Consider the following 26,645-nt stretch of genomic DNA (forward strand, 5'->3'; position numbering starts at 1 on the left):
TGTATCTATTTTTATTACTTAAGGAATGCTAGAAGTTATGGTTATTTGAAAGTAGAAACTATGTTTTCCTGGAAGATATTGCCTTTGAAATGGTTATTGCCATTCTGATATTTATTTCGATAATTCTTTCTCGTATTTAGTGAAATCTATAATTCATTTCAGTTTTCTATAAGATAAATGTGTTTAATCAATCACTACAAGTTTTGTAAAATCAGCTTCTGTTCAATGTGTTTATGCAAGCAGAATTGCTATTTTTAGGACTTAAAGTAGTATATTTGAGATGATGATTGAATATTTTTAGCTAATACAATTCCTATGATTACAAGTTTATTTTTGAAAGACAAAAAGGTAAGATTTAAATTGTATCAGTTTACTGAACCCTACAGCTATTAACCATCAGACAAATGTAACAGTATACATGCTTTTATATATATAATGTACATATATACATATATGTACATATATACATACATCATATCTTTATTATTGTTATTACCCATGTTTATGGATTCATCTCTTTAAAAAGAAAAAAATTGTGGAAAAGAGATGGAGAACTATGTCTCTGAGAATTTAGGAGTGAGCCCTCTTTTATTTTTAATCATTAAAAGACTTCTGAAACAATATTGCAAGCCAGTTGCTTCCAGGTTCAGAGAGTTCAATTTAAGGACTCATGAAAAAAAACAAACACACACACACAACAGCATTGAATTTCTTTCTTCTTGGCAAAGAGAAGAAAAATGATAGAAGTAATATTTTGCAAGAATTGTTTAAAATATATATTCCCTTTGCACTTATTATCAGAGATTCTATAATCATCTTGTGAATCCAAACATGCCCCTGTACTAGCCCTAACTAAACCATGAGCCAACATCCGAGGGAGAAAGTGGTGGTATGTCAGAAAGAGAAAGCAGAAGACAAACTCAAAATACAGGTTGTCTGGAACTTTGTGTATGCCTTATGGCCTTAGGCTTTTTTCCACTGTAACATTCAAATTCCTGGAAAAACAGCTCAGTGCTGTTCTACACTTTAGTCCTTTGGGGGTTAAAAAAAGGGAAGGTAGCTATGAACTCTGTTCTTCTTTAAACTAATGGACTCCCTCTTCCCCCCTCCTAGTACTCCCCTTTCCCTGTCCTTATAGCACCCTTTGTCTACTTTTATGAATTAAAACATGCACACATACTTGCACACACAGGGAATCCTGCCCATTAATTAAAGGACTTGTCAGCCCCAATCCTAGATTCTTACAGTGCAGGAAATGTCTCCCCTTTTAAGTGCAAAACCATAACATTACCATTTCCCCAAGTGCTCTCTGTTTTAGGCTGCTTTCCTAATTAGAGGGATGATAACAGCCCTACTGATTGGCATTATAAAAGCACTAGTTTGGCTTCATCTGTCCCAGGTGTGCTGTGTAATTTTTTTCTTCTCACCGTTTCAGAGCACTACCTCTCTCCTTCATTGTTCCTTAAAGTTTTCATCTGAGGAATTAATACAGATAAAAAGACATTAGAAGAGAAGCTCCTCTGCCAAAGCTCATCACTGAAACCTTTTATCAAAAGTACAAACTATACAAGTTAGGTGTTTTTTTTTTTTTACCCTTTTGTTTCTGAGGGTTGGGGGGGGAGGAAAGCTGAGAAAGGGAGGAAGGGAACACAGCTCTGTCAATGGGCTGAATGCACCATTAAAACTGGCGTCACTACAAAGGTTATTGCAGATCTAACTGTCAATACAGTGAGTAGAGTGGAGTCCGGTAAGGGGGGGAGCTTTGGTGAGAAAGAGATACTTTGATATTTTGGAATGTTAGAAGGGTGAATGTGAAAAATTGGAGGTTGGGGATCTAATTACCCAACCATAATTGGGGGCTAGGGAATAAGTTGCAGTCCTCTCAACTCACCGCAGATCAATTATGTTAAGAGAACATCTGTAAGTAGAACTTAATGAGGTCCATTAGAGCAACATGTACAGCCTCCTCTAACAGTACTTGTCAGCTTCTTGGATGAGCTGAAGGAAGCTGCTAACTAGGGACCTGGTGAGGTGTTTAAATACGGGAGGAGCAGAGCTGGCCCACTCAGGTTTTGTGCAGTTCGGGAAGAAAGTAAGGAAGAGAAGAGCAAATAAAAAAGATAGGCAAAGCGAACTTAGGTGCTCATTGCATTTGTGTGGCTGAATTTTGGAGAATGATGGTGGAGTTAGGGGAAGAACTAACTTCACACTTACCTTGACTGAGACTTTTTCTTTTAAATTGGACTCTGAGCATAGGATTTCCTACCCTTACCCTTCACCCCCACCCTTCTTGCTGCCCTAAAACAGACTGCAACATAACAGCATCCTCTTTGGGACACTGCAGAAATAATCATTGAAGGGGCATACACAAAATTAAACGGAAGTGCATTTTAAAGCTGAGAACTTGAGGATATATTTAAAAATATATTTTCCTGTGGAAGCTTTCTTTTGAGAAAAGGTAAGTTTTACACACCCGGTTATCACTGCCTCATGCCCTGCCCCTGCCTCCTTCATTCTTTCATCCCTCCCCCTCCTTCAAAGACATTAGAGTTAAGAATATTGGATATGGCATTCTGATTTTTTTAGGGGGTTGGGTGGATTAAATACTCTTATCAAATGGAAAGTATGATGAGCTGCTGAAACCGAGCTCAACCTCTGTAACAAGGCACCCCCTTCCCCCCCAAAAAGTGTCTCTTAATAGCAGTTCTTTTGCAAAGGTTTCCTAAGGCTTTGTAATTAAACTGGCTAGTTTACTCTCTGGAAATGAAGAAACTGTTTGCCTGGCTAGAACCAACCTTTAGCTTGGCTGAGTAAACAAAAGCACAAATTCTTTTTTCACTTTTTTTTTCCTTTCACAGGAGGGGTGAGGCATGGGGTGGGGGGGGGAGTAGAGCAGGGAAAACAGGGGGTTTGCTGAGGGTTAATGGTGTTTTTTGCAAAGTGTCAGCAGAAGATGATTAAATTCCACCTCTTGTTCACCAGATCACTTTGTGTGCACTTGTATATTTCATTGTCGGCAACTGCTGATGATCACATCTGTGCAGTACATTAAGTGGCAAGCCTCTTCATCTGCACGGGTTTTTTTTTTCCTGATGATTTTTTTTTGGTGAATAATTCATATGATTATGAAGAGAAAAACTGCTATTTTCTATCTCTCTCTTATGTAGCACAGATTTAAAAAAAATCTTGCTGTAAATTGCTTGATTGGGGAGATAGCCTGCTTTCAAATAATTTAATTCATGACAAAACCTAATTACTGTCAGGTAATACCCTGTCAACTTTAATGCATTTCATCAGTCATAATGAAAAGAAGAGCATTTTATGACCCATCTAATTATCATTACATTTTAGGGGAAAATGAATGGCGTGGAGCTGAATGTTAACTATTCCATTTTATTCCTTTACACATGTGGTTTGGCATATTATTCACCAAGTTTCTCCCCTTTCTTATATATAAATATATATCCTGATTGGTGGGGGAGGGGGTAAAACAGGAAAGGAAAGGAAGACTGGGGGATAAAGGAGGGGGGAAACACATGTAATTAGAGATCTGGGTGTTTGTCCCTTAAAAAAAGTGACAAAGTGGTTAATGTCTTTGCAGGTTGGTGTTGATATCAGGAATCTTACTGCCACAGTCCAAATAGAGTACTAATTACTGCGAATGATGTCACCGTAGGCAGAGGAATAATCCCATCATTTAATTAGTTGAATGATTTAAACAAAGATTTGCATAGATGCACTAATCAGTTGCCATGAATTACAGAGCAGCAGTTGCCAGCGAGGGGTAACAGATCATACAGTTGGAGGGAAAAAAAATCTCATCTCCTTGAACATAATTAATTTAATTGTCCTCATTAGCTGTACCATTTGTTTTGATTTTATTTCTCCCTTTCCCCACACATACTTCTCCCTCCCTCTTTCCTTCTTCTCAGTGCATTGGTTGAGAGAGAGTGAGAGACACTGCTGTGTTTTCAGAGTGGTTGTAGCAAAGGTAGGGTATAAGCAAGGAACTGTTCATACAGATGAGGTGTATGTGTGCTTGAATAAGTGGGAGAGAAAGGCAAAAGTTGAGAAATCTGCTTATGTACAGATCAAATCAGCTGAAGGGGGTCGTATTAACCTGCTGTCTGTGACTTTTTCAGTTATTTTTCAGGTTAGTTCTGAGTTTTGTTACTATATAAAGGGAGAAAAAAAGTGGCCACATGATAATTTCATCATAAAGGGTTTTTGGGGGGTGGGAAGTGGGGAGGTTAAAATATTGGTACTATCAATTTTTATTCATTGAAGCATAAAGCCCAAAGTCCATTTTTTTTAAGATTGCTTTTTTGTTTGTTTTAAAACTATTATTTGTAGGTTAAACTGATGGGGGGAGGAGGAAATTGGAAGTACTTCACTGAATCTTGCTTGGCTCCTTAAAGACTTAATGTCATTTAAATTTAGACTAAATTTTAATCCTGACCTATGTCAGGGCTTTTAACCTGATGAAAGAGAGTAACTTTGAAGTTTTGAGAAATATTTTTTTTTTTTCTCCAGCTGCCAACAGTCTTTCAAGGAATGTGAAGTAAATGGGGCAGGGAAGGGAAGAAGTAGACATTGCTGTAAATATTTTTTTAAATGCCTTCAAAATAAGCCTTGTGTAGGTACCACAGCAAATTATTTTGAGAGCTCTGAAAGCTTGTGAGTACCCCAATTGTAAAAAAAAAAACCCATAGATTAGACTCTAAGACTTTTTAAGAGTTTTAAAGTAAATTTAAGGAGTATGTTGGAAAGGAACTGGCTGAGTTGGGCCACAAGTTCACTATAGGTTAGGCCATTAGAATGAAGAGGAGGGGTAGCCTGAGACTATAGGCAGGAAGAGGCCTGTGTGTGGCAGACCTACAGAGCAGAGTTTTCAGGACTGTGAATGGGAGTTAGAGACCAAGCTTGTGTGTGTGTGTGTGTGTGTGTGTACACACACGTATTTCTCCCCACCACCAAATAATCCTAGAGTAGAGGAGGGTAATACTTTTCTAGCTAATTCTGAAAATTTTAGGTGATATTTTAACAGTATTTTTTAAAATTTCCATAATTATTAGCTTCATAAGTAACTGTTGGGGACAGTTTGTTTTAAATGTAGCCAGCTGTTGCAAAATACCGTGGTTATTCAAAGAAATTCTTATTTTCTGTTCTTTCCCCGCCCCCCCCCCTTGGAGTTTCATTTTGGATGGGCTGGGACATAGTCCTTTCTGAGTTGCTTTCTGTACGGGTCACTTTTTTCTTTTTCTTTTTCTTTTATTTTTTTTGTGAGGGGTTGTCCCTGGTGTTTGTGTCTAGCATATGCATGTGGTTTTGCTGACTGCACTCGCAAGCTTGTAAATTTTCACCATGGGAAATTACCAACAAAGCCCAATCTGTCTCCTGGCTGCTTTGCACTTTCGGAGGGCGGCTGTACTTGACTGAGCTGCAGAACGAGAACACGAGAGGGAGCGAACGAAGGAGGGAGGGACGGGAGAGAGAGAGAGAGAGAGAAGGAAAGAAGAAGGCGGGGGATGGGGGGTGAGAGGTAAATAGTCTTAAATCGGAAGGGAGCTGCTTCTCTATGGTCTTGACAAGAGCTGCCTAGGCTCTGCTGGCTCAGTAATAACTGAGTGACCTTTTCTTTTGCTGTATTATGTCTGGCTGGTAAGGGATTGCATTTTGCAGCTGATAAAGCCCTGGCTTCATTCAGCTTGGTTCCTCACACGCTGCTTAGGTAAGTTGTCTTGAGCCAGGACAGAGAAAGACAGCCGTGGACTGTAAGATACTAAAAGGAGGACACCTGTAGCTCAGATGTGGTCAACACAATTACTTGGCGGATCCTTGAGGACCTCATTATTTTAAACTTAAAGAATAGCGATTCCCTCCCCTGTCCTTTTTTTTTTCCAAACAATGCTTCTTTTTGACCTTTCCCAAGGAGAAGAGCTACAAAGCAGCCACTGTGCTCACTGAACTGCCTCCCCCTGCATTGCTTAATTGAGAAGGTAAGTGAAGCAACTGTATACACAAGCTTTGGGTTATTTGTGGTGTGTGTATGTGTGCGCGTGCGTGCGTGTGTGTTATGTGGGTATTTTTTTTTCTGCCTCTCCTAATGAGGTATAAACTAGAGCCGCAACACATCGTCTTCTGCGCTGTAACTTTCGCTCAAGCTGCAGCTCTGCTGAGACGATTTTGTTTAAATCATGTGAGGCTTCATTATTTTTATGATGAGACATGAAATACATGCAATCGGAAGATGCTGATGGAGGAAGAGAGAGAAGCTCCTTCGCTGAACATCTCAAGTATTAGAGTAGATAATAGTCAAAGTTAACAATGAACCGCAGCATTTCCACACGCTTATTCTTTGTGGCAGAGAATGGGGGGGATGCAATTCTTAAGAGAATTTTAGGGTCAGTGGGACCGGGGATAGAGTGATATGTGGATTTTTGTTTTTGCTTTGTGGGGTACGATTCAATGACTGCTTCTATTCTGCCACTAATACCGGCCCCCCAATAGTTTAATTTGGAGAGTCTTCGTTCTTCATAACACTCGTTTTCCCTTTCTAAATAGATACAGTAAACACACCATTCCCTTAACTGTCCAGTCCTTTCTGGTAGCAAAGTGTCTAGAGTACATGGGTTTTGGGGTATGGATGGAACCTGAGAAGGGGAAAGAGATTCAGTGAAATGAGGTGCACATGGACTAATAGCCCAATATTAGACTGATGCAGCACATTTTTAGAGGTTATACAGATTGCTATTATGAAATACAAGTCAGATTTATGATCTTTTTCATATTGAACATGATATGGTATGCTAACGCTGCATGTGACAGTTTAATCAAATCCATTTGTTAAAACGAAGCTAAAAGAGACCTCTGGGATTATAGGATTACGGACAGAGTTAGGGAAACATGTGGCTTTGTCATTCGCCATCATTTTGAACGCTGCCACATTGGTGCAAGTGGTTCAGTTTGTGCGTGTTGTCTTGTCTGTCAACCCTTCTCCCTTCCCCCCACCCCCTGCTGACACTCCGACCCTTTCCCAAAGTGGGTGCACAATAGTCTGTTCTCGACTGTGTATCTGAACACCAGCTTCTCACTTCAGCCAAAGCAAAAGGGACGCTACCACTTTTCCTTGGATTACCAAATCCAATGAGAAGCTGCTACTCAGGCATTCTTAAATCAACTCATGCAGAAAAAGGAGAAAAGTTTTGGTAAGGTTACTATTTGTCATAGCTGTACTTTGCAGGAGCCTGGCTTTAATGTTCCTTTAGTGTATTTCTAAAGATATCTGAAATATTTTTGCTGTAACTGCTTTGAAAGACTGCTGTTTAAACCAATTAATCTTGCTAGGTGCAACAAATATTGTTACATTCTTTGCAAATCATCCCTGTGTGGCTGAAAAGACACCGCCACAAAAGAGGCTGGATTGTAAACCCAAAAGGAATTCTTTGTTATACTGTATGTATGTTTCTTATTTTTTGATTTTGCATGTGAGCTGCATCAAAATTGAACTCAGTCTTGCAAATCTCTTGTTGGCCTTTGCCAAGCACTAGCACTTTGCTGCCATGGTAACTGTAATTAAACTGATAAGAGTGGAAAAATGTCAGTATCTCTGAGCCTTGCAGCTGCATTGGAGAAAAAGGGAATCAAATTGGTTCCCAGCTCCATTGCTCAAAAAAGAAGGGGGGTTGAGAGGGTGGAGAGGAGGGAGTTGAAGGGGTAGAACGGAGTTATGCAGCTCCAGTCCCTGAGATATAGGGACATCTATTTGCATTGTTGTCCCTTAGGGGGCTACAGCCTGCAGGGATGCTCTGGGCCACTGAACAGAGAAAAACAAGCTTTTAGGCCCAATCCAGCTTTCAAATGGGGTTGGGGAGGGGTTGATTTGGGGATTGGAGGGGGTAAAAAAAGAAAATCTTTTGTTTAGTACCCCTCAGCATTTGAATAGCCTTGTTGGTCAAATTCTTTTAATCTGTGTCAGGTCTCCTAGGTATGGGATATGCATTCTCATTTTAGCATCTTCCTAACTCACCTCAGCTGTCAACCTGCTTTATAGCCTTACCTCTTGTTCCTTTCCTCTTTAGAGAGAGAGAGAGAGAGAGAGAGAGAGAGAGAAAGAGAAACAGACAGAGACAGAGAGACATGTGTAAGTGGGAAAGTAGTTTTTCATCTGAATATATACTATTGGTTGAAAGGCAATCTCTCTAAGTGTTGAAAATCTCTTTATTAAAAAAAAGAACCCACATGTTATAGAGTTGTGGTTACTTTGTTGTGTTAACTACTATAGCTGAGACTTTGCGGATGAATAGCACAGAACAAGAGAGCATAATGGAGGCAATCAACCGTTAGGCTGACTCACAATACAATCCAGGCAATTAAAAGCTCACCAGAGTTTAAATGAAATGGTTCTACTTATTTCTGAACACCATACTGCACAGGCCATTATTTGTCTTTAAAAAAAAAAAATTGATTTCCCTTAAACTGTCAAATAACTCGGAATAACAGGGTCTCAGAGGCAATAAGAATTTCCCTCAGAACAATTTACATGCCAATCTAAAACTAGTTATGACTCCTGATGTGCCATAAGAAACTTCTGAAATGTTTCTTGGCTTATGAACATGTAGCTTTACAAAGACATTTTTTTGAACGGTCAGGGTAATCTGCTGACTACTTTATAAATTCTATATATGTGGCAGAATAATTGTGAAATAACCATTTTCTACAACTACCAGCTATTGATTTATGTCTAGTTGAAATGTTTAATTTTAGGAGCAATATGATCCTTTTAAAAGGAAGCCACATAAATGTAATATAGAATATTCTACTCCTGTGCTTCAATGACCTAGTGTCATATAGTCTATTAAGTACAAACATTAGCTGAATTCTGAGTGATAACTTAAAATGTTAACATAACAACAAAAACTTTTTTTTTTTTGGAGATAAGTAACCTATTGTCTAGTTTTCATAAAGACTAGTTTCTACTATCTGGAGATTTTTGAGTGAGAGATTTGACCTTATATTCTTTATGGCTGTAACATAACTGGGAAATATAGCTTAATTGTTTCTTCAGATGGGAGTTTTCTTCTAATTTTTCTGGGCACTAAAGCTCAAAAACAAACAGGAATTACAAACTGGGGAAAGTAGAGCAGTCTTCCTTTCAAACTTTTGATTCCACATATACCAAATCTGTATATGCCTCTGTAATCCAGAACCATATTTTTTAAATTAAAATGCTTCCCCTATTCAGGTATTAAGGACATTAGGGAATGTGGTATGTTGTAATTGATGGAATTTATTCCCCATAGAAGTGTACTAGAAATAACCAGTTACGATCAAAGAATCTTCATTTGATAGAAGTTCTAGAAAGTAAGCTTTAGCAGGACTACTAAGGGTTATGATTGATATATCCTAGGTTCTTAGTTCCTTCAAAGGAGAGGAATCAGGCCACAGGGATACTGCCTGCTATTCTGTACGAAGAACTCTTAACTCAACATCTAGTCTGGAACTCTGGTTAAACCAGAAAAAAATTTAGCCAAGGAAGTTTCATTCTAACAAATGTTCACCATTCCTTTAAAAAAAAAAAATCTGTGCAGAAGTCTTCTCTTACAAAAAGCTGTGTAGGTTGTATGTATGTCTCTTTGTCTAAGTAATTTGAAGGAGAATTATTAAAGGCTGTGATAGAACAATTACCATAATGTCACTTGTAGAAAGTTGAAGAAAACTTATATAATTGGGGAGGGTGGAATGGAGCATAGCTGGATGTAGAATGTGGCCTTCATTTTCTTAAAGTAGTTAGTAAGAACATGCACAATTAGTGCAAAACATCCTTTTCTCCGCTTCCGAATTTGGGCTTCAGTACTTTTGTGAAACAATGAATTAGTGAAAAAACCATTCAGGAGACAAGGATTCTAATCTTAGTTGTAACATTAAATAACTGTGTGACCTCAGAACAAGCCACTTGATTTCTCCTGGCCTCTGTTTCTTCATTTCCTGTATTTGGGATTGGGAGGAGGCTCCACATAAGAGAATGGAAAATATTTTTCAGTTTAAACGTTCTATGATTTGACTTTATGGAGAGGGTGTATGTTCAGTACAAAATCAATTTAGGAAGAAGGGGGAATCTTAAAGAAGAGTGTATTTTAATTTACTATCAAAAGTATGGCCAAAATAAAATGATCTGAGACAACTCTGACGGACTTATGATAAAAAATGCTATGCATCCCCAGAGAAAGAACTGATGGGGTCTGAATGCAGATTGAAGCATAACTTTTTTTTTACTTTATTTTTCTTGAGGTTTTTTATCTATGTTTTCTTTTACAACATGACTAATATGGAAATGTTTTGCATAACTACACATGTATAACCTGTATCAAATTGTTTGCCTTCTCAATGGGGTGGGAGGAGAAGGGAGGAATAGAGAGAATTTGGAACTTGAAGTTTTAAAAACGAATTTTAAAAATTGTTTTTACATGTAATTGGGGAAAAATAAAATACTAAATAAATTTTAAAAAAAAGAGTATGGCCAAGTTGCAGAACTGGATAGACATCTCTTATTCATGATAACTGGTAACAGGGTATATAACATTTATGGAAAGATGACTTTAAAAAAAATTTGGCAAGGAGTAATTAATGCCTCTTGTCTGTCTTCTAATACTGATCTTTGAGGTGGAAATGTAACTACAATTGGCCCTTCCTTGATACCCTTTTAAAGTGTTATCTAATATTTTGTTAGAATTGTAACTTGATAGGTTAAAATGCATAGTTTATATGATTGTAATGTAGGTACTGGTGGCTATACTTTCTTTTAACATAAGGACCATATATTGAAGTGTCCCTTATTTAGGAATGTTTGAATCTTTAACTGATCTGTTACAAAATTCTGTGTCATATACCCTTTCAACTACTGTAAGCTAACTCCTTTCTCCACACAGGGGACACTATACTCTTCCTACCACCAAATACACATTAAGTGGTTATTTTAACCTAGCTATTTCAGATATTTCAAGATTGACACTTATGTACTGGAGGGCAAATTTATGTGTGGTGCATTATTAAGTAGATTTCTTTAAAAATTGTTTAGAATTTTAATCACATTTGCTCCCCAAGGGAAATGTTCTATTCAGGAGCAGAAACATTATACAATTATCTAATATTACTTAGCTTCATATTTATAACAGCTGCTTACCATGACATGAATATTCTCATTCTCTCTCTCTCTGTCTCTTTGTCTGTCTCTCTGTCTCTGTCTCTCTCCCTCTTCCTCTCTCTCCCTTTCTCCACATATATGTATATATGCACATATACATACATATAAGCATACACCTATATAGAAATATTATACATATAAATACATGCATATACACACACATACATAAATATAATATTTTTACCACTTGATACTTGGAAGATGAACAAATGGATGAGGAAAGACAGTGAGTAAGGACAGTATAAAGTATAAATGAGAGCCCAAGCCCAATTTTATATTTTCAATCAACATCTTAGAATAAAAAATAAGACCTTGTACTTCTAGAGAAAGCAATGCTGAATTTTTGGAGTCTGATTTTGATATTTGCTGTCTTTTTATTCCATCTAATAGTCCCAGTTATTTCTTTTTTGTTTTTCTTCTTCTCAACTTTCTTAGGTATACAAATGCTCTCAGTCCAGCCAGACACCAAGCCGAAAGGTTGTGCTGGCTGCAACCGTAAAATCAAGGACCGATATCTACTGAAGGCCCTGGACAAATATTGGCATGAAGACTGTCTGAAGTGTGCTTGCTGTGATTGTCGGTTGGGAGAGGTGGGCTCCACCCTGTACACTAAAGCAAACCTTATCCTTTGTCGCAGAGACTATCTGAGGTAGGCATTATCCTTGTATACCAGAGGTGACTAGACTTTTAAAAAAAATTATCAGGTTTTATGGATTCCTTCACAACATCCCCCACCAAATAACTGATGCTGAACTCAACCCTCAGAACTGTTCTATGTTTTGGTCATGTTATAGCATAAAAAAAATGACTACACTGGATATCAGCAGTATGTTGTAACCTAGTATACAAAGCTTGTAAAATCAATTCTCTACGTCTGTTGAAACTGCCAGCAAGCATCAGATGTGAATGTGTTGTATATGCATGTACATATAGACATACACAATATCTTTTTGTATGTATAAAATTGTCCACATACACATAATTTCAACAGAGGGGAAGGGGGAAATAGGTAGGTAGATTAAGGCTATGACAAACATACACACACACGTACACACATACACACATACATACATAACTGAGTACTTGATTTTATTGAACCCTGTTAAAACAATTTTGAAAGCATTGTATGAAATAATTCTGTCACTTGTAATTAGTTGGACCTGAAGAATTAGCAACCTAAAGAATTGATCAATTATTCATCTCTCATATAAACGTAATTTTGAAATTCTTAACCAATACTAGTTTTGAAGAACTTGCCTTACAGTTTGGTAAAAAGGTTTTATTGTGTGTTCATACATGTTATTCAGATTCTCCTTCCCCCAAAAGTTATACTGACTAGCACAAAAAATCACCCTGAACTTTAAACATTAAGCCTGCCAGTAACTCTATGAAAAGCAGGGTATTAAAAGCCTCTACCATTAGCAAATGACATATCTCCTGTAAGTTAAACAGCTAAAGAGATATAGGAGTGTTCTGATGCCCTTGGTTATGAAGCTAGCAGTCAGGTAAAACTTCATTCTAATAAGTCTCTTTCATTCCAGAGTTCCCTGCCCTTACATAGGCAGTAACTTCCAAAATGTCAATTCACAAAGCACATTGCTCTGAATTTCAGAAATGAGTGTGGATTGATTTTTTTTTTCCCAGTTGAAAACTACTGTATAAGGAAAGACTTCACATTGGCGATGGACTTAAAGTGATGACTTCTTGTTCCTGTGCTGATGCTCTGGTGGGAAACTTAAATCAAACTGTTCTTGTAAAGCCCCGTCAGAAATACACCTTGATCACTTAGTAAAGCTATGAATTCATTCCTGCTAACTTATGTCATACTTTTTCGTGGATCACATTTTTAGGAGATTATAAAATTCCTATACAGAATAACCCAATCTCATTTTCATGCAGGTTCACTTGTAAGTACAAATGACAATATTTCATTTTAATTGGGGTTCCATCCTTAAAGATGATACAAAAGCTTTCTAGCTATCCAAAACTATGTTCCCAGATGATGTAGAATATATTGAGTTACTCTATGGTTTTATTTATTATGGTGCAGTGAACTTTTGTTCTTCAAAATAAGTGAGCCTAAAAGTGAGATGTGGCTATTTAAAATGACTTAGTCAAACCTTTAAGTTGTAATTTTGGCACCCTGGAGTAAGTAGCACTAATCAGCCATCAAATCAACTTTTTTTGGTAGGTGGGGATATAGTAATTCATAATATGAAAATAACATAAGAAAGAAATATGAAAATAACATAGGAAAGAAATATGAAAATAACATAAGAAAGAAAATTCATTTGAATTGGAAGAGGCAGTTAGTTCCTATGGTGGCTTCTATCCTGATGAAGAAAACGAGGTTTTGAATTTTTGTACCCTCTAAATTCTGGTGCCCAGGGCAAAGCCCCAGTTACCCCTTTATGCCCTAATTATAACTCTGGTTTCACTCTTTGATTATTACTGATGCAAAAAACTGATAATTGTTTTAGATAATAGAACTATGCTTATTTGCATAGTTAAGATTTGAAATCATAGTTTTTTTCCCCTCAGTTTATTTGTAAACTAGCTTTATTTCCTGATCCTCCACCAAAAAAGTAACTGGATCTGTTGCATTAGGATGATTTCCTAATGGTTTTATTACTACTATACTGACAAGAAGTCACGTTATTTAAACCCTTACCCATAGGCATGCTATGCTCATGGTATTTGCTAACAGTCTCTCAGATAAATTTACATTAAAATTCCTTAAAATAAACTCTTGGTTAATCTGAACAGGAATTATATGGACTAATGTACCATTTCAGTTGGAATCAAAATTTTCCAAATTGGATACAGAGTTCCAATATCTGGTTCCTTTTTCAGCTAAAATTTTGCTTTGCAAACAAAATTTTTCAGGATTACCTCTGGACAAAATATCTCCAAATGTAATAAAGCAAAATGAACATTATTGCATCAGTATGAATTTAATTTGCCTTCCAAAGTAGTTTCAACCATTTCCCATTCATGGATTTTAGTAAAATATTAAACATGGTATGTGACATTCAAGTAAGTGTCTTACTGCACATATTAAATCATTGTATTTTTCTGCCATAGTTCTGCCTTCATGATTGACCTCACTATAACGGAACCCAAATTTTCTAGCAGTCTTAATTTCAAGCTTGCTAAATAATACAATGCTGTTTGACTTTTAGCTTTTGAAAATTCCATATACTTTCTAAAATCCTGCATCCTGAATGATTATATAGCTGTTGATCAGAATGCCATTTCTTCTTACCTAGTCATCGCCACATTTAATAACCAGTTGTTATGTTAATAATCTTAGACTTGTTAACATTTCAAGCTAGTTAGTAAGAGAATGTTATTACTTATTTAAACTGAACATATAAGTTATTAATAAAATGAATCTTTCAGGTGAATTAGTAATTCACCTCTGACAATGCAAACATAATATGGAAAAGGCTGTGTGTGTTGTAGATGTGTGCGTGCTTAAGGCATTTTTATTAAAAACACAGAGGTAACATTTTTTTAAGTAGAAAACATGAAGTGTCACCTTGGAATATTTACACAGACACCAAATTTCTGTGCAAGTAGACATGTAATCTTTATAATTTTGAAATCTAATTTTACATTCAAAACAAATTACAAAAATACATTTAAATATTATCAAATGAGCTTCACTGAATAAAGTAAAAATAAAAATCAGTGGTAAGATAGCACTATAGATCAATTGATCTTTTGCCACATTTTGACCATCCAGCAGTATTAGTTTAGTTAAAAACCAATGAAAAATGTGATTTTATTCTTGTTGAATTTTCACTTCTTAAAAAAATCACATTGAAGATTTTAGATTAGAAAATTTGGTTTCTAGTAAATGAATTAATTTGCATGACATTACTATTTTGGACTTCTCATATTTTAATATTTAAATACTTTGAGACAAGCAGGTTGTAGAGTACTTAAAACATTTATATTATTGCTATTTTCTCCTCTTCTAAATCTCCAGGAACTTTTTTTTTTTTTGGTGGGGGTGGTGGATAGTGATAGGATAAACCTGATTAAGTGAAGGTTATGTTGCTTTAGACTAGAAAATAATTAGGTGACTATATTAAAAATTGAAATTGTCACTACTTTGTATAAAGGAGAGGCAGGAAAGCTTAATCACTTAACATATCCCCTTTGATGTGTGACAAGGGGAAATCATGGACTTCTTAGTTGTTGCTTTGTTAAGCCACTTAGCATAGTCAGGGACTAAGGTCATTATGACAGTTGGCAAGGACTCTCAAATAATTTGAGAAACTCTCGAGTGCAGAAACATTTGTAGGCAACCAAGTTATGCAGCCTTATTCACATGAATATATATGTTCATGGTACTTCCTGCACTGAAATAAAGGACTTCTGTACAAATAGGATAGAATTGGGGCAGGGGGAGAGGGAACCTTAGGGATCTAGTTAAACTTAACATTACATACATTCACTTGGAATATCTTTTTAATGGTCTTTCTTTGGTCTGTGTTAATAATGGTGAGATTCTTTAATTCTCTCTGATGTATCACTAAATTTTTGAAGCCTTACCTAAAACATAGCAGAATTTATCCCTCAAATAAACATTTTTCCTTAAACTCAAGGAATAATGGACTTTGACTTCTGAAGTATTATTGCTTTCCATGCTAAGCCTATGGATCAAATGTACCAATCAGTGTTGAATCATCAAGAACGTTCAATTCTTCCATTGGGAACTTGTATAGTTAAGAACTATAAGTGACCACATTTTCCCCTTCCTTTCTCTAAAGTAAGATGAACTTGGGATGAATTAGAACTGTTCAGATATGGCTGTCTAGCTCAATTTAATTTTAAAGCACCAGTCTACCATTGGGCAAAAGGTTAATAACCATCATATAAAAGTAGTTGTTTTAATACTAATTGTGTATCAACAGTGGGGAATTAATGGATTGGAAATAACCTTGCTTAGTTTGTATTTCTTTTACAAATTACAGATTGAAATATTTAATGTTCATTCAATCATTAGAATTAGTTTGTGGTGTGTGTGTGTGTGTGTGTGTGTGTGTGTGTGCATGCCCTCACTAAAATATCAAAGCTGAAAGGAAAATGTACTTTTCAACTTAAGAAAAGTAAATAGTATCAGATTCACTATTCAGGCTTTCTGGGCAATTTTGTTTTCTTTAAACCTGCCAAGGTATTTGTAGTATATTTCAAAGCATTAAGTTAATTTATAGTATGAGTTAAATCTCAGTGAATGCTATCTTACCAAGTAGCTCTTTGAAAGCTGCTTACTCTGCATGTTATGGAAGCTATCTGAGTTTGTATTCCTATAAAAAGAAAAAAAAACAGGAAAATTTTCTTACTGGGAAAACCCAACATATGCTGCTATTCTATCTTAGGTAGAGATAAAGGTTTCTCTCCAATTATTTATAAATGAGAACACTGAGTTGGGGTTATTACTTTATTCTCAATAATAATTACTTATTTCTTAAAGTATTTGAAGTACAGGAGTTCAAAAATAAGAAAGTAATGAGAAATAAGACTTTAAAATTTTGGGTTGACTTAAAAATAGTCAATCTAGAGATTTTTTTTCAACAGAATTATATTAATGATACATAAAATATTGCTGCTATTAATTTATATCACTTTATAGGTCATAAAATTAGTATTTATATAATCTAGCTTGATGTCAGGTTATCTAGCTAGTATTGCATAGCACTTTGATAATATATTAAATTAGAGTTCAGTAATAAGGTTAAATTTCTAACTTTTCCTGTAATCTTCGACCTTTCCATTAATCATTTTTAAAAATTCAATATTTGACTTTTGGAGGTTTTATTTTTTTTTCCTAGGAAGAAAAATCATTGTTCTTTAAAAATAAATTTTTATTTTAAAATTCTACACTATATCTTGTGAAAGATTATGGAATCAGAGATTTAGCTCAAAGAAGGTACCTTAGAGGTCATTCAGTTAAATTAGGACCATAGTCAAACTCCTTCATTTACAGATTAAGAAACAGAGACTCAGATAGTTTAAGTAATATTTAGGGTAATCTCTTCTGCCTCTGTACCCGTTTGTTTTATGTCCTCCAAAATTCCTATTGTCATTACCTTTAATCATTACCTTTAATTTTCCAAGTTAATGCTAATATAAAATGTTTTTAGGCCTGTGGAAATCCAGTCTATTTGTAAATGATTTCATAATTCAAACATAATATTTTTGAATTCTATTTATACTCTTATTAATTTTTATAAATTCAAAATATTTTTCCTAACTGAAAAAATATCCAGGTGAGTTTTAGCATTTATAGAATACATATTCATATGTAGTAGACTATATCATAATATCTTAGTACAAAACAAATATCTAAATATAGTTCATGAACAGTTTTCACAGCATGCTCCATAGGAAGAAGAAAAGAAAAATTAAATAAGCATAAGCATTTCTCATATTTAATGGTAAACTTCTTGTCATATAGGTGGCTTGGGGGAGGAAGATAGAAATTTATTAAAATTCTTATTCAGATATGTGTTTGAGTTCTTCCTATAGCTTTTTGAACTTTCTGTAATATTCTTAAATATGTATTACATAGTTTTGAAGTTTCATTTTTTGAATGTGAATATATGTTTTCTTAACCTTAAACTGGAGATCGTATTCCACTGGCCTTTATAAATCGCAAAATATTCCATGCTCTTTATATTTTTATTTATTTTTACTATGCATGGGATTCTTCAGTCCAGATAACTTTCACATACAAGATACTGGTTAGATATATTGAATTTAGTAGGGGGAAAAATTTTCTGCTTCCACAAGTATATTTAGGATTAAATACACCCAGAAATAACTTACTTGTGAATTGCAAAAATTGCTTATTTTGCACATAGTAAATATATAGACTTCTGAGTTAAAAATTCTATTTTTGGATGTTTCTAGAATCTAACAGAGTGAGCAAAGTGCTTTGTAACCTTACGGTTAAAATTGGTCAGCCCTTTAATAGAATTTAATGTTCTTTCAACAATGCAAAATGAAAAATAAGTAGAATTTTGCTATGTTGTGGTGACGAAAAGAAGCAAGATGAAAACAGTAATTTGGTAAATGTCAGATTGTGAATATATCCTGTCAACTAAATAATTGTGAATGCAGCATAGTAAGACTTTGTTCTATATCAAATATAGCCTAGAATAATTGGTTGATATAAATGACCATTGAATATTTCTTCATAAAAATGAAAAAACATATTAAGTCTTTGATGTTCCTTTCTGAAAATTCCTTACAGTTTCTGTGAGTTTGTATCATTCCAAGCTTTATCCCTTTTTCCATGAAGAGGAATTAGTTAATAGCATTTATTGAATTAACATGTGATATATAGAACACATGAAACCTAAATGCTATTTCAATATGGAATTGATTCCAGTTTCATATTTTAGATTTTTATTCCCATTCATTGTTTTCTAATTTTCTTATTAATTTTCTGTGTAGTTGAATTAATTTGTTATACAACAAAAGTGACCACAAAACAGTAAAAACATGACATTGGATTTCAGGGCATATAGATGCTTTCCTTGTTAAGAATCCTCTTCTCCGAGCTACTACAGTAGAAAAATCATGCATGCACAGCAGGAGATAAAAGTTGAGAAATAACCAGCTTTGAGAAGGAATGTAGAGGGAAAAGTTTGGAACATTAAAAATCATGGTTTTGTTCTTCCTTCACTGACAACCTCAAGGCATTTCAATCCTCTTTGGTAGAATCTGGCACTTGAAAATGGGATGGTATATTTTGCCAAGACATGTTAACTAGTAATTTCAAACGTAAGACACTCTAAAAGTGGCTGATAAACATTTTCAATAGAAGATTTGCCTATTTTTTTAAATTTAAAATTCCTAAATCACCTTGTGATTTAATTGAATCAGATGATATTGCTGCTTCTGTTTCAGTGCTATTTAATCGCATATCTGTTAACACTCCTTCCACTGTCAAATTTTGTGCTTAATAAATTCTCCCTACTTTATTTTATTTCCTAGGAGATTTTTCCTTTATAGTAGGTATTTACTTTATAAAGCATGGGAAGCTATACTTTTTAGCCATTTTAAAGTGGGATGTTTATGTTTTCCTAATTTAATATTCTTTCAGTCTGAAGCTGTGTTTAGGCCATGAGCTTTCTCTCCATTTTGCCTATTATAGGAGTGTATGAGTACTAGCAAAATTAAGTGGCACTTTTGAATTGTAATGTTTTGGGCTTAGAACCCTGTATGTCAAAACGTCTTGGACACTCTTCTCACCCACATATTTTCATAACCTTTTATGCAACTGTTAGTTTCACGCATTATTATTTTGTGGTGTTACAATTTTGTTTCATGGTGCTAAAAAGTTACATTACTAGGGCTGTATAGTAGAGTCTGTTGGGGGAAAAAGCATACTTGTGACATTTTGGAATTGATAGAATGTCTGAAGTTAAACAAGGCAATGTAGATTTTCTATATTAAGATGATATGTAGACATAGTGTTATTTAATATTAAAAACTTACTAAGTGAACTAAAGAGGAAATAAACTCTAGAATATAAAAGTGGTTCACACAAGAGTATTCTCAAATTCAATTTTAAACAAAACTTATTGCTCATGGAGTGGGAATATCTTTTATGTAAACCAGTTTTATTAATGAAAATAATCACTTTAAGTAAACATAAATATGTCATCTGACAAGTAATAATAATATGTATTAAATTTTGTGACATTTAATCAGAGTCTAGGAACCTCAGAGAAACATTCCTCTCCTGCTTATGCCATAGAACCGCAACAAGGAACAAATCGTAAGGGTTGGACAAAAATCTGAATTTTTATACTACTGATTGGGTTAACTTATTATTTAAAAGTTTATATCTTCCTATTTATTTTTCTTATAGCCTTTCCTTCACATACTTCTATTAGCCCTCCTTAAATGAAAAGAAGTTTAAAATCTCCTTAACTTTTTTATGGTTGTCATATGCCATACATGGTTGTCATATATGCCACCTATACTTTAAAAACAGATCCTTGTCCTACTTATTTTTGTAATTTTATGGTATTTATTTTGCTCTATGGCTTTTTTGTTGGCTTGCTCATAATTTCTTCCTGGGGTGGAGCATGGTTAGGAGGTTAGGGAAGTGGAAAGAGAATCATTTATGACATCTGATAAAATTATATAAAACCACATAACATGCTTTTAATGTTGCTTTCTGTTGACTACTACTCAAAAGATTGCATTTTTGTTCATTTTAGTTAGTTCATTTAGTTTAGTTCATTCTTCCTATACATTTCAACCAATAGTTTAAGGGTATCTCATGTACTTGGCTTCCACTATGTTTCTACTTAGATGCCTCATTTTATTTTCACTCCATTTGGTCTTTGATTGAGCAGATATATATTAAGCAAGATAATATAGTATAGTTGAAAGAGCACTTTCTTTGGAATCAGAAAACCTGAATTCAAATCCTTCCTCTGAAACTTAATATTTGTATTATCTTAAGTGAGTGAGTTTCTCTAGGTCTAATGAGTTTTCTTATCTCTGAAAGCAGAGGTTTGGACTAGATGACTTTTATGCTTCCTTCAGCTCTACATCTATGATCCTATTATCCTATTAGTACCCCAGACACTTTTCTAGGCCCAAGGCATACAATACAAACAACAATAACAAAAATGACAGCCCCTACTCTTAAAGAGAGTACATTCCTATGAAAAATACAGGGTAATCCCTTAACCTAGCCTAGCCCTTTATTGTCTTACCTCCCTATGGCCACTTCCCACCCTTAATCCTATCTAGGCTCCTTTCTCCCTAGTCTGGGTCCCAGGAATTCTGTTTACCTCACAGTCACCCCAGTTTACTGGCCATTTCTATCAAGATCCTCCTTATACCCTCTCCTCCAGTTACCCCAGACTACTTGGCCACTCCTAGACCCTTCGCGCAGTCTTTCTGTATGTAAGGTCCATCTGACCTCTGTTAAGGTGCTCAGATTCTTAAGATCTTGCCAGCTTGCATTAGCGATACAAATGCTTAGATTCCTTAAGAATCTTTCCAATATGGCAGATCTTTAATAAACCTTGTCTTTGGCTGAAAAAATACACAGCAATCCTACTTATTTCTTTATATAGGCTTACAATTCCTTATGATGAATATAAATGATAATTCTGTGCAAAGTTCCATTAGAAAATTTTAAAGTGTGTAGCAGAATGAATCATGGGAGGAGTATAAGTGATCTGAGACTTGAAGGGACAAGAAAATATTGGCATCGAAAAACTCCTTTAGGTGTGGGTGAACACCAGTGCACATGCTTGAAGTCATGAAGAAACTAGATAAAAAGATTGAAAGGGGAAGACAATCCATTTATTTTAATATAATTAAAATATCTAATTTAGCCAGTTGGTAGATGCATTTCGTATAATTCAATATACTCAAATAATGGGGGGAAAAATACTGTCTCTCCAGCACAGTCCTTGGTACAATGGATATTAGCAAAATTAGGACATTTTATAATCTAGGGTGAACATCAGCTCCCAGGAACAATTGTGGATATGATTAGAAATAATTTGTGAAGGGTGTTTAAAACCATTACGGATATAGGGTCCAGTCTCTGGAAGGTTTTTGGAATGTAGCTAAGCAAGAGAAAGACTGGTCCCTTGGGTTTAAGTTTGTTTCTGTCTTTTCCACCTCAAACTCTTCTGCATGGGAAAGCAAAAGAATTTTAGAATTAAGAAACTTGTGGACCCTGAAAGCCTTTGTCACTTGGCCAGTTAAATGGAAAATGATTAGGTATAATTTAGCCACTGGAAATTATAAGGAGTCTTAAGAAATTTCTGAGCCTAAGATAAAGAAGTACAGACAGCATTCAGTGACCAGCAAAGACAGTTCAAAAAGCAGATTTAAACTAGAAGGCAATAGGAAACTGGGGCTGGCTTCTGTGCTTCAGAAAGGTTGGCACTCATTTAGAGCAAGTAATCTTCCCTGGGAGAAGAAACTCTAATTTCTAGATAGCCAAAGTTGAGGGGAAATAGACCCAATTTTTTTAATGGGAAAAGTATTCTATTGAGGTTTTTTTCATTTGTGTAGCAGAGTAGACTTAAGTTGTGAAGTTTCTTTTTTCTACAGTAGCAGAAAAATCTATTGATTTTAACCTAAAAGTATGGCAGCATAGCCCACTGTTTCTTCCATAAGGAAGAGAAAGAGGACTTTTCTGCTAAGGATAGGAAGTAACCGTGTGAAAGCAGGGAATAATACTTGGCAAAAACTGAATTCCTGGAAATAGGATCATATCAACAGTCTGGAAGCATCAGAAACCAGTGTTGTCCTTCAATATATGTGCCTTAGTCATACATTCCCAAGGCATATCTATTATTTTCACTTATGATATTTGTATTGATGGAAGAATACTTTCCTTGCAATGCTATTTCATAAAATATCTTTGCCTTGAACTAGTGTTCCCTGTCCAACTAGAAATTAAACATATCAGTGGGAATTTGGGTGTTATGATTTTAAGTGGATATGGAACCACAGAATATGATAGGCATGGTATAGGCTTGTCACCTTGTGAGTTGGCAGGGGATGGCACCCAGGTGGTATACAGATGTAAAATCTAATACTATAAAGTCCAGTATTGTCAATAACAACCACCTTATGTGTATATAGCACTTTAAAGTTGTTTTTAATTAGCATATGAGTCTAGAGATAACCTTGTTTTAATCACTGAATTTTGCAGAAAAGGTTCAAAGTACCCTGTCTCAGAAGAGATATTTTTAAGAGCCTGGAATTTTTAAAAAATGGTGAGGATTTGGGAAGTTTCTGTAAAATCTGACATAAACAAAGGCGTACCTCTATATACACTTAAGTCAAATACATTTCTCCAAGGGGTAATTGTGGATCCTTTAAAATAAATGTGTATGTTCTTACTTTGGTACCTATAAAGGAAAAACATAAAAGAAGGATAGACTCCAGAAAGAATGTTATTTTGTGTAATATGAAAGCAATATAGTATTGAAGAAAAGAAGGGGGGAAAGAGAAGCAGGAGAGCCTAGGTTCTTTTCCCACTTTCTCTGTTTATTGACTAAATTCATGTCATTTAAAATACACACTTCAATTTCCTCAAGTATAAATTGAAGGAGAATGGACTGGATGATCCCTTACAATTCTGTGAATCGGACATCTCAGGCTAAGGGTGGTGCAGGGGGAATAATGTATGTTTGAAAGTAGTAGGAACAATTGAATAGTCAGAATGGAACTAACCATTAGGGGCAGCTAAATGGCACAGTGGATAGAGCACTGGCTGTGGAGTTAGGAAGACCTGAGTTCAAATCCGGCCTCAGACACCTTACACTTATTAGCTGTGTGACCAAGGGCAAGTCACTTAAACCTGATTACCTCACCAGAAAAAACAAAAAAAGCAAAAAAAAAAAAAAAGAAGAAGAACTAGCTATCCACTATCCTAAAATCTTGACTGATTTTTTTTTTCTTTTTGGGCAGGGTCAATATACTGATAGAGCAGGGAAATGATGTGAATAGTTTAGTGTTTTAACCAAGTGCTTGACAAAGTCGCTCCTATTCTTGTGGACAACAAGGGAAGATATAGGCTAATTGTAGTTAATCTATTAGAAGGGCGGGACCCAAAGTAGTCATTAATGGTTTCATGTTAGCTTGAAAAGAGCCTCAAGTGATTACTCTAGGACCCTATTTGGCCTTGTGCTTTTCAAGATTGTTCTTTTTAATCTGGACAAAGGCATAGATAGCAAGTATATCAAATTACCAATAACAGAAAGATAGGTGTGATTGCTGAATCATTGAGTGACAAAAATCTAAACTATAACTATTGTGATAGATCAGAAATTTGGACCAAATAGGGTAAGATGAAATGTAACAAAGGTATATGTAAAATATTAAGCAGCATAGCACAGTGACTAGAAAGATGGCTCTGGAGTCAGTAAGACCTATACTTGAGTCATGCCTCCAACACCTAGTTATGTTACCATGAACATCCCACTTCTCAATGCTCTGACTGCTCTCAGGTCCTAAATGATTTGCTGATCTGCATCTATGTGTTGGGAGGGTGTTTGCATACTGGGGAATTCTCACAACAGTGAAATCACAGGTCTTGGATAAAAAAAGGAAAGGGGGGAAATCTTTGGGTTAAAAAAAATAAAACTCATCTCCACATAAGATAGAGGTGGCATGGTTTGAATGAAGAAAAAAAAGACCTAGAGATTTTAGGGAACTCTAAGATCCAAATGAGTCATTAATGTAATATGACAGTGAAATAAAGCTAAAGTGATCATTGACTGCATCAAGAGGCATAATATCAAGTACATTGGGGAAGTGATAGTCCCAATGTATGCGTTTTCTATGGTAATAATGCAGATTATCTCTTGCTATCATTCTCCCTAATATTCTTTTCATTTAAGATTGTACTCTACTAAACACTAGTTTAGAATTTCATTGGGAAACTTTTTTATATACATATGTAACATTTTTGCCCATATGTGAGTTGTCTAAATAGTGCTCACAGATGTCATGAATAGACATATGAACTCTGGACTGCCTTCTGCGGAGAGGAGTAAAGCCAAGACTGTTCCTGAATCACCAGCATGGTATCTAAGGAAAGGGATAGGCAAATTCCAGGAATCCCACTTCTAGTCTCTGAGGGATGTTAGGCTAGAATTATATCTATTTGCATCCCCCTTCCCAAATATTGGTATTCTAAGGGATGACATTTGGATCGAAGGCTGTTTCCCTGATTGCTCTTTGTGTGTGTGTGTGTGTGTTGGGGAGGGTGCAATCAGGGTTAAGTGACCTGCCCAGGGTCACACAGCTAGTAAGTGTCAAGTGTCTGAGGCCAGATTTGAACTCAAGTCCTCCTGACTCTAGAGCCGGAGCTCTATCCCCCTGATTGCTCTTAAAACGAAGGATAGCCCTTAAGTTTACTCTTGCCAGATTGGCTCCTTCCTACCAAATGCAAAAGTCCATTACAAATAGTGACTAGCAAGTGAACTCATTTTTTAAGCAAAACAGAGAAAGAGAAAAAAGAGTTAGAGAAGTTACACATATTGGAATAGACCCTTCCCCAAAAAAATATACCCACAAGAGTAAATGATCTTTTTGGCTGGGAGTGATAAGATCTTAGCTCACCCAACAGAAAAAGACTCAATCTCACCCAAGGGCCAGTCTTCTCTAAACATTGGCTAGGGACTTAAGTTAAAAATCAGGAAAACATTGAAGAGCCAGCTTTCCCTTCCTGTCTCTAGCACCTCTCTCTGTGTATCTCTGAGGTCTCTGGAACTAATTCTGAAAGTCTCTTACTCTTTCTCTACATCAGTCTGAAGTCCCATCTTCAGAGACTGCAGCATACAGCCCCCCAGGCATGGGTGAAGGCCAAGTTACCAATGTATACACACACACACACACACACACACACACACTATCTTATATACGTATATTGAGATACAGTTTCCTATATGGTATAGTTCATTCCCATTCAACAAATGCTTAATCCTCTACCTACATATAGACTGAGGAGAACATGGAATTTACGGATAATAAACAATACTTATTTTTATTGAGTTATAGTTTACTAGAGGCATAAGATACATATGCAGACAATTGTAAAACAAGATAAGTACATTAGAGAACTGAAAAGTATATAAGAGGCCCAAGGATTAAATGTTCCTGACCAGAGGGAATGAGGGAAAGCTTTTAATTATTCTAACAGCTAAGTTTTCTGTATTGTTGCCTTACTCTCAAAAATAGTGGGGTGGCTTTCAGGATTGTACTTAAGCATTTCCTCCTTGCTTTTAGGAGTTGAAGTTCTAGGGCAAATTTCAGTTCTGAACCTTGAGTAGAAAATTGCAGAAGGTTCTTCTCACTTTGTCAAAAACAAACATCTTCCATGGAAGCCTCCTTTTATGAGATAGAATATTTGTGCTTTTAATCACCATCATCTAAAGTTCTTCCTACTATTTTATTATTCCAATGATAGGAAACATTCTGTAGTTAAAATGTTTAATGTGACACATTCATAAAATCAGATTATACTGGTCCTAATGTTTTTATAATTAGACTTAATATTCATTAGTAATAAGTCACATTGAAGTATCCACATGGAATTTTGCTAGGCATTTTATGAAGAACATAGAAACAGATGAGATGATGATCATGTACTTCTAAATTTTTATATAATTCACTAGAATTTTATCTAGTTTAGATAATTTACTAGTTTCCTGTGCGTCCATATTTGTCACATTCTACTTTTTAAATATCTTTACATATTCTACCTGTTTTATTCCTTAGAATTATAGTAGCAGATGGGATGGTAAGAGAAGCAGGGGAAGGGAGTTTATAACAGCTAAAACCTGAATGTGCTGCACTATGTTATTATTGATTGGTTTCTTTATAGGCCGGTAGCCAACCTTTAGAACCGTGTCTAGGCCTTAGAGTC

At 35.4% G+C, this 26,645-nt stretch overlaps 1 protein-coding gene across 2 annotated transcripts in view; it reads left to right on the forward strand.

Moving 5' to 3' along the window:
* Nucleotides 1-6,250: 6,250 nt before the first annotated feature.
* The window catches only part of LMO3 (LIM domain only 3), a 67,087-nt gene continuing 46,692 nt past the window's right edge, over nucleotides 6,251-26,645 (forward strand). The window contains exons 1-2 of one of the 2 annotated variants that reach the window (XM_027838907.1): nucleotides 6,251-6,296; nucleotides 11,639-11,852. In XM_027838907.1, coding sequence (XP_027694708.1) covers nucleotides 6,251-6,296; nucleotides 11,639-11,852 — 260 coding nt within the window. Of the gene's footprint in view, nucleotides 6,297-7,143; nucleotides 7,209-11,638; nucleotides 11,853-26,645 lie in introns of those variants that run through there. The other variant, XM_027838908.1, reaches the window with a different exon arrangement.

This window comes from Vombatus ursinus, unplaced genomic scaffold (assembly GCF_900497805.2).
Source record: "Vombatus ursinus unplaced genomic scaffold, bare-nosed wombat genome assembly UNPS02014830.1, whole genome shotgun sequence".
Lineage (NCBI taxonomy): Eukaryota > Metazoa > Chordata > Mammalia > Diprotodontia > Vombatidae > Vombatus > Vombatus ursinus.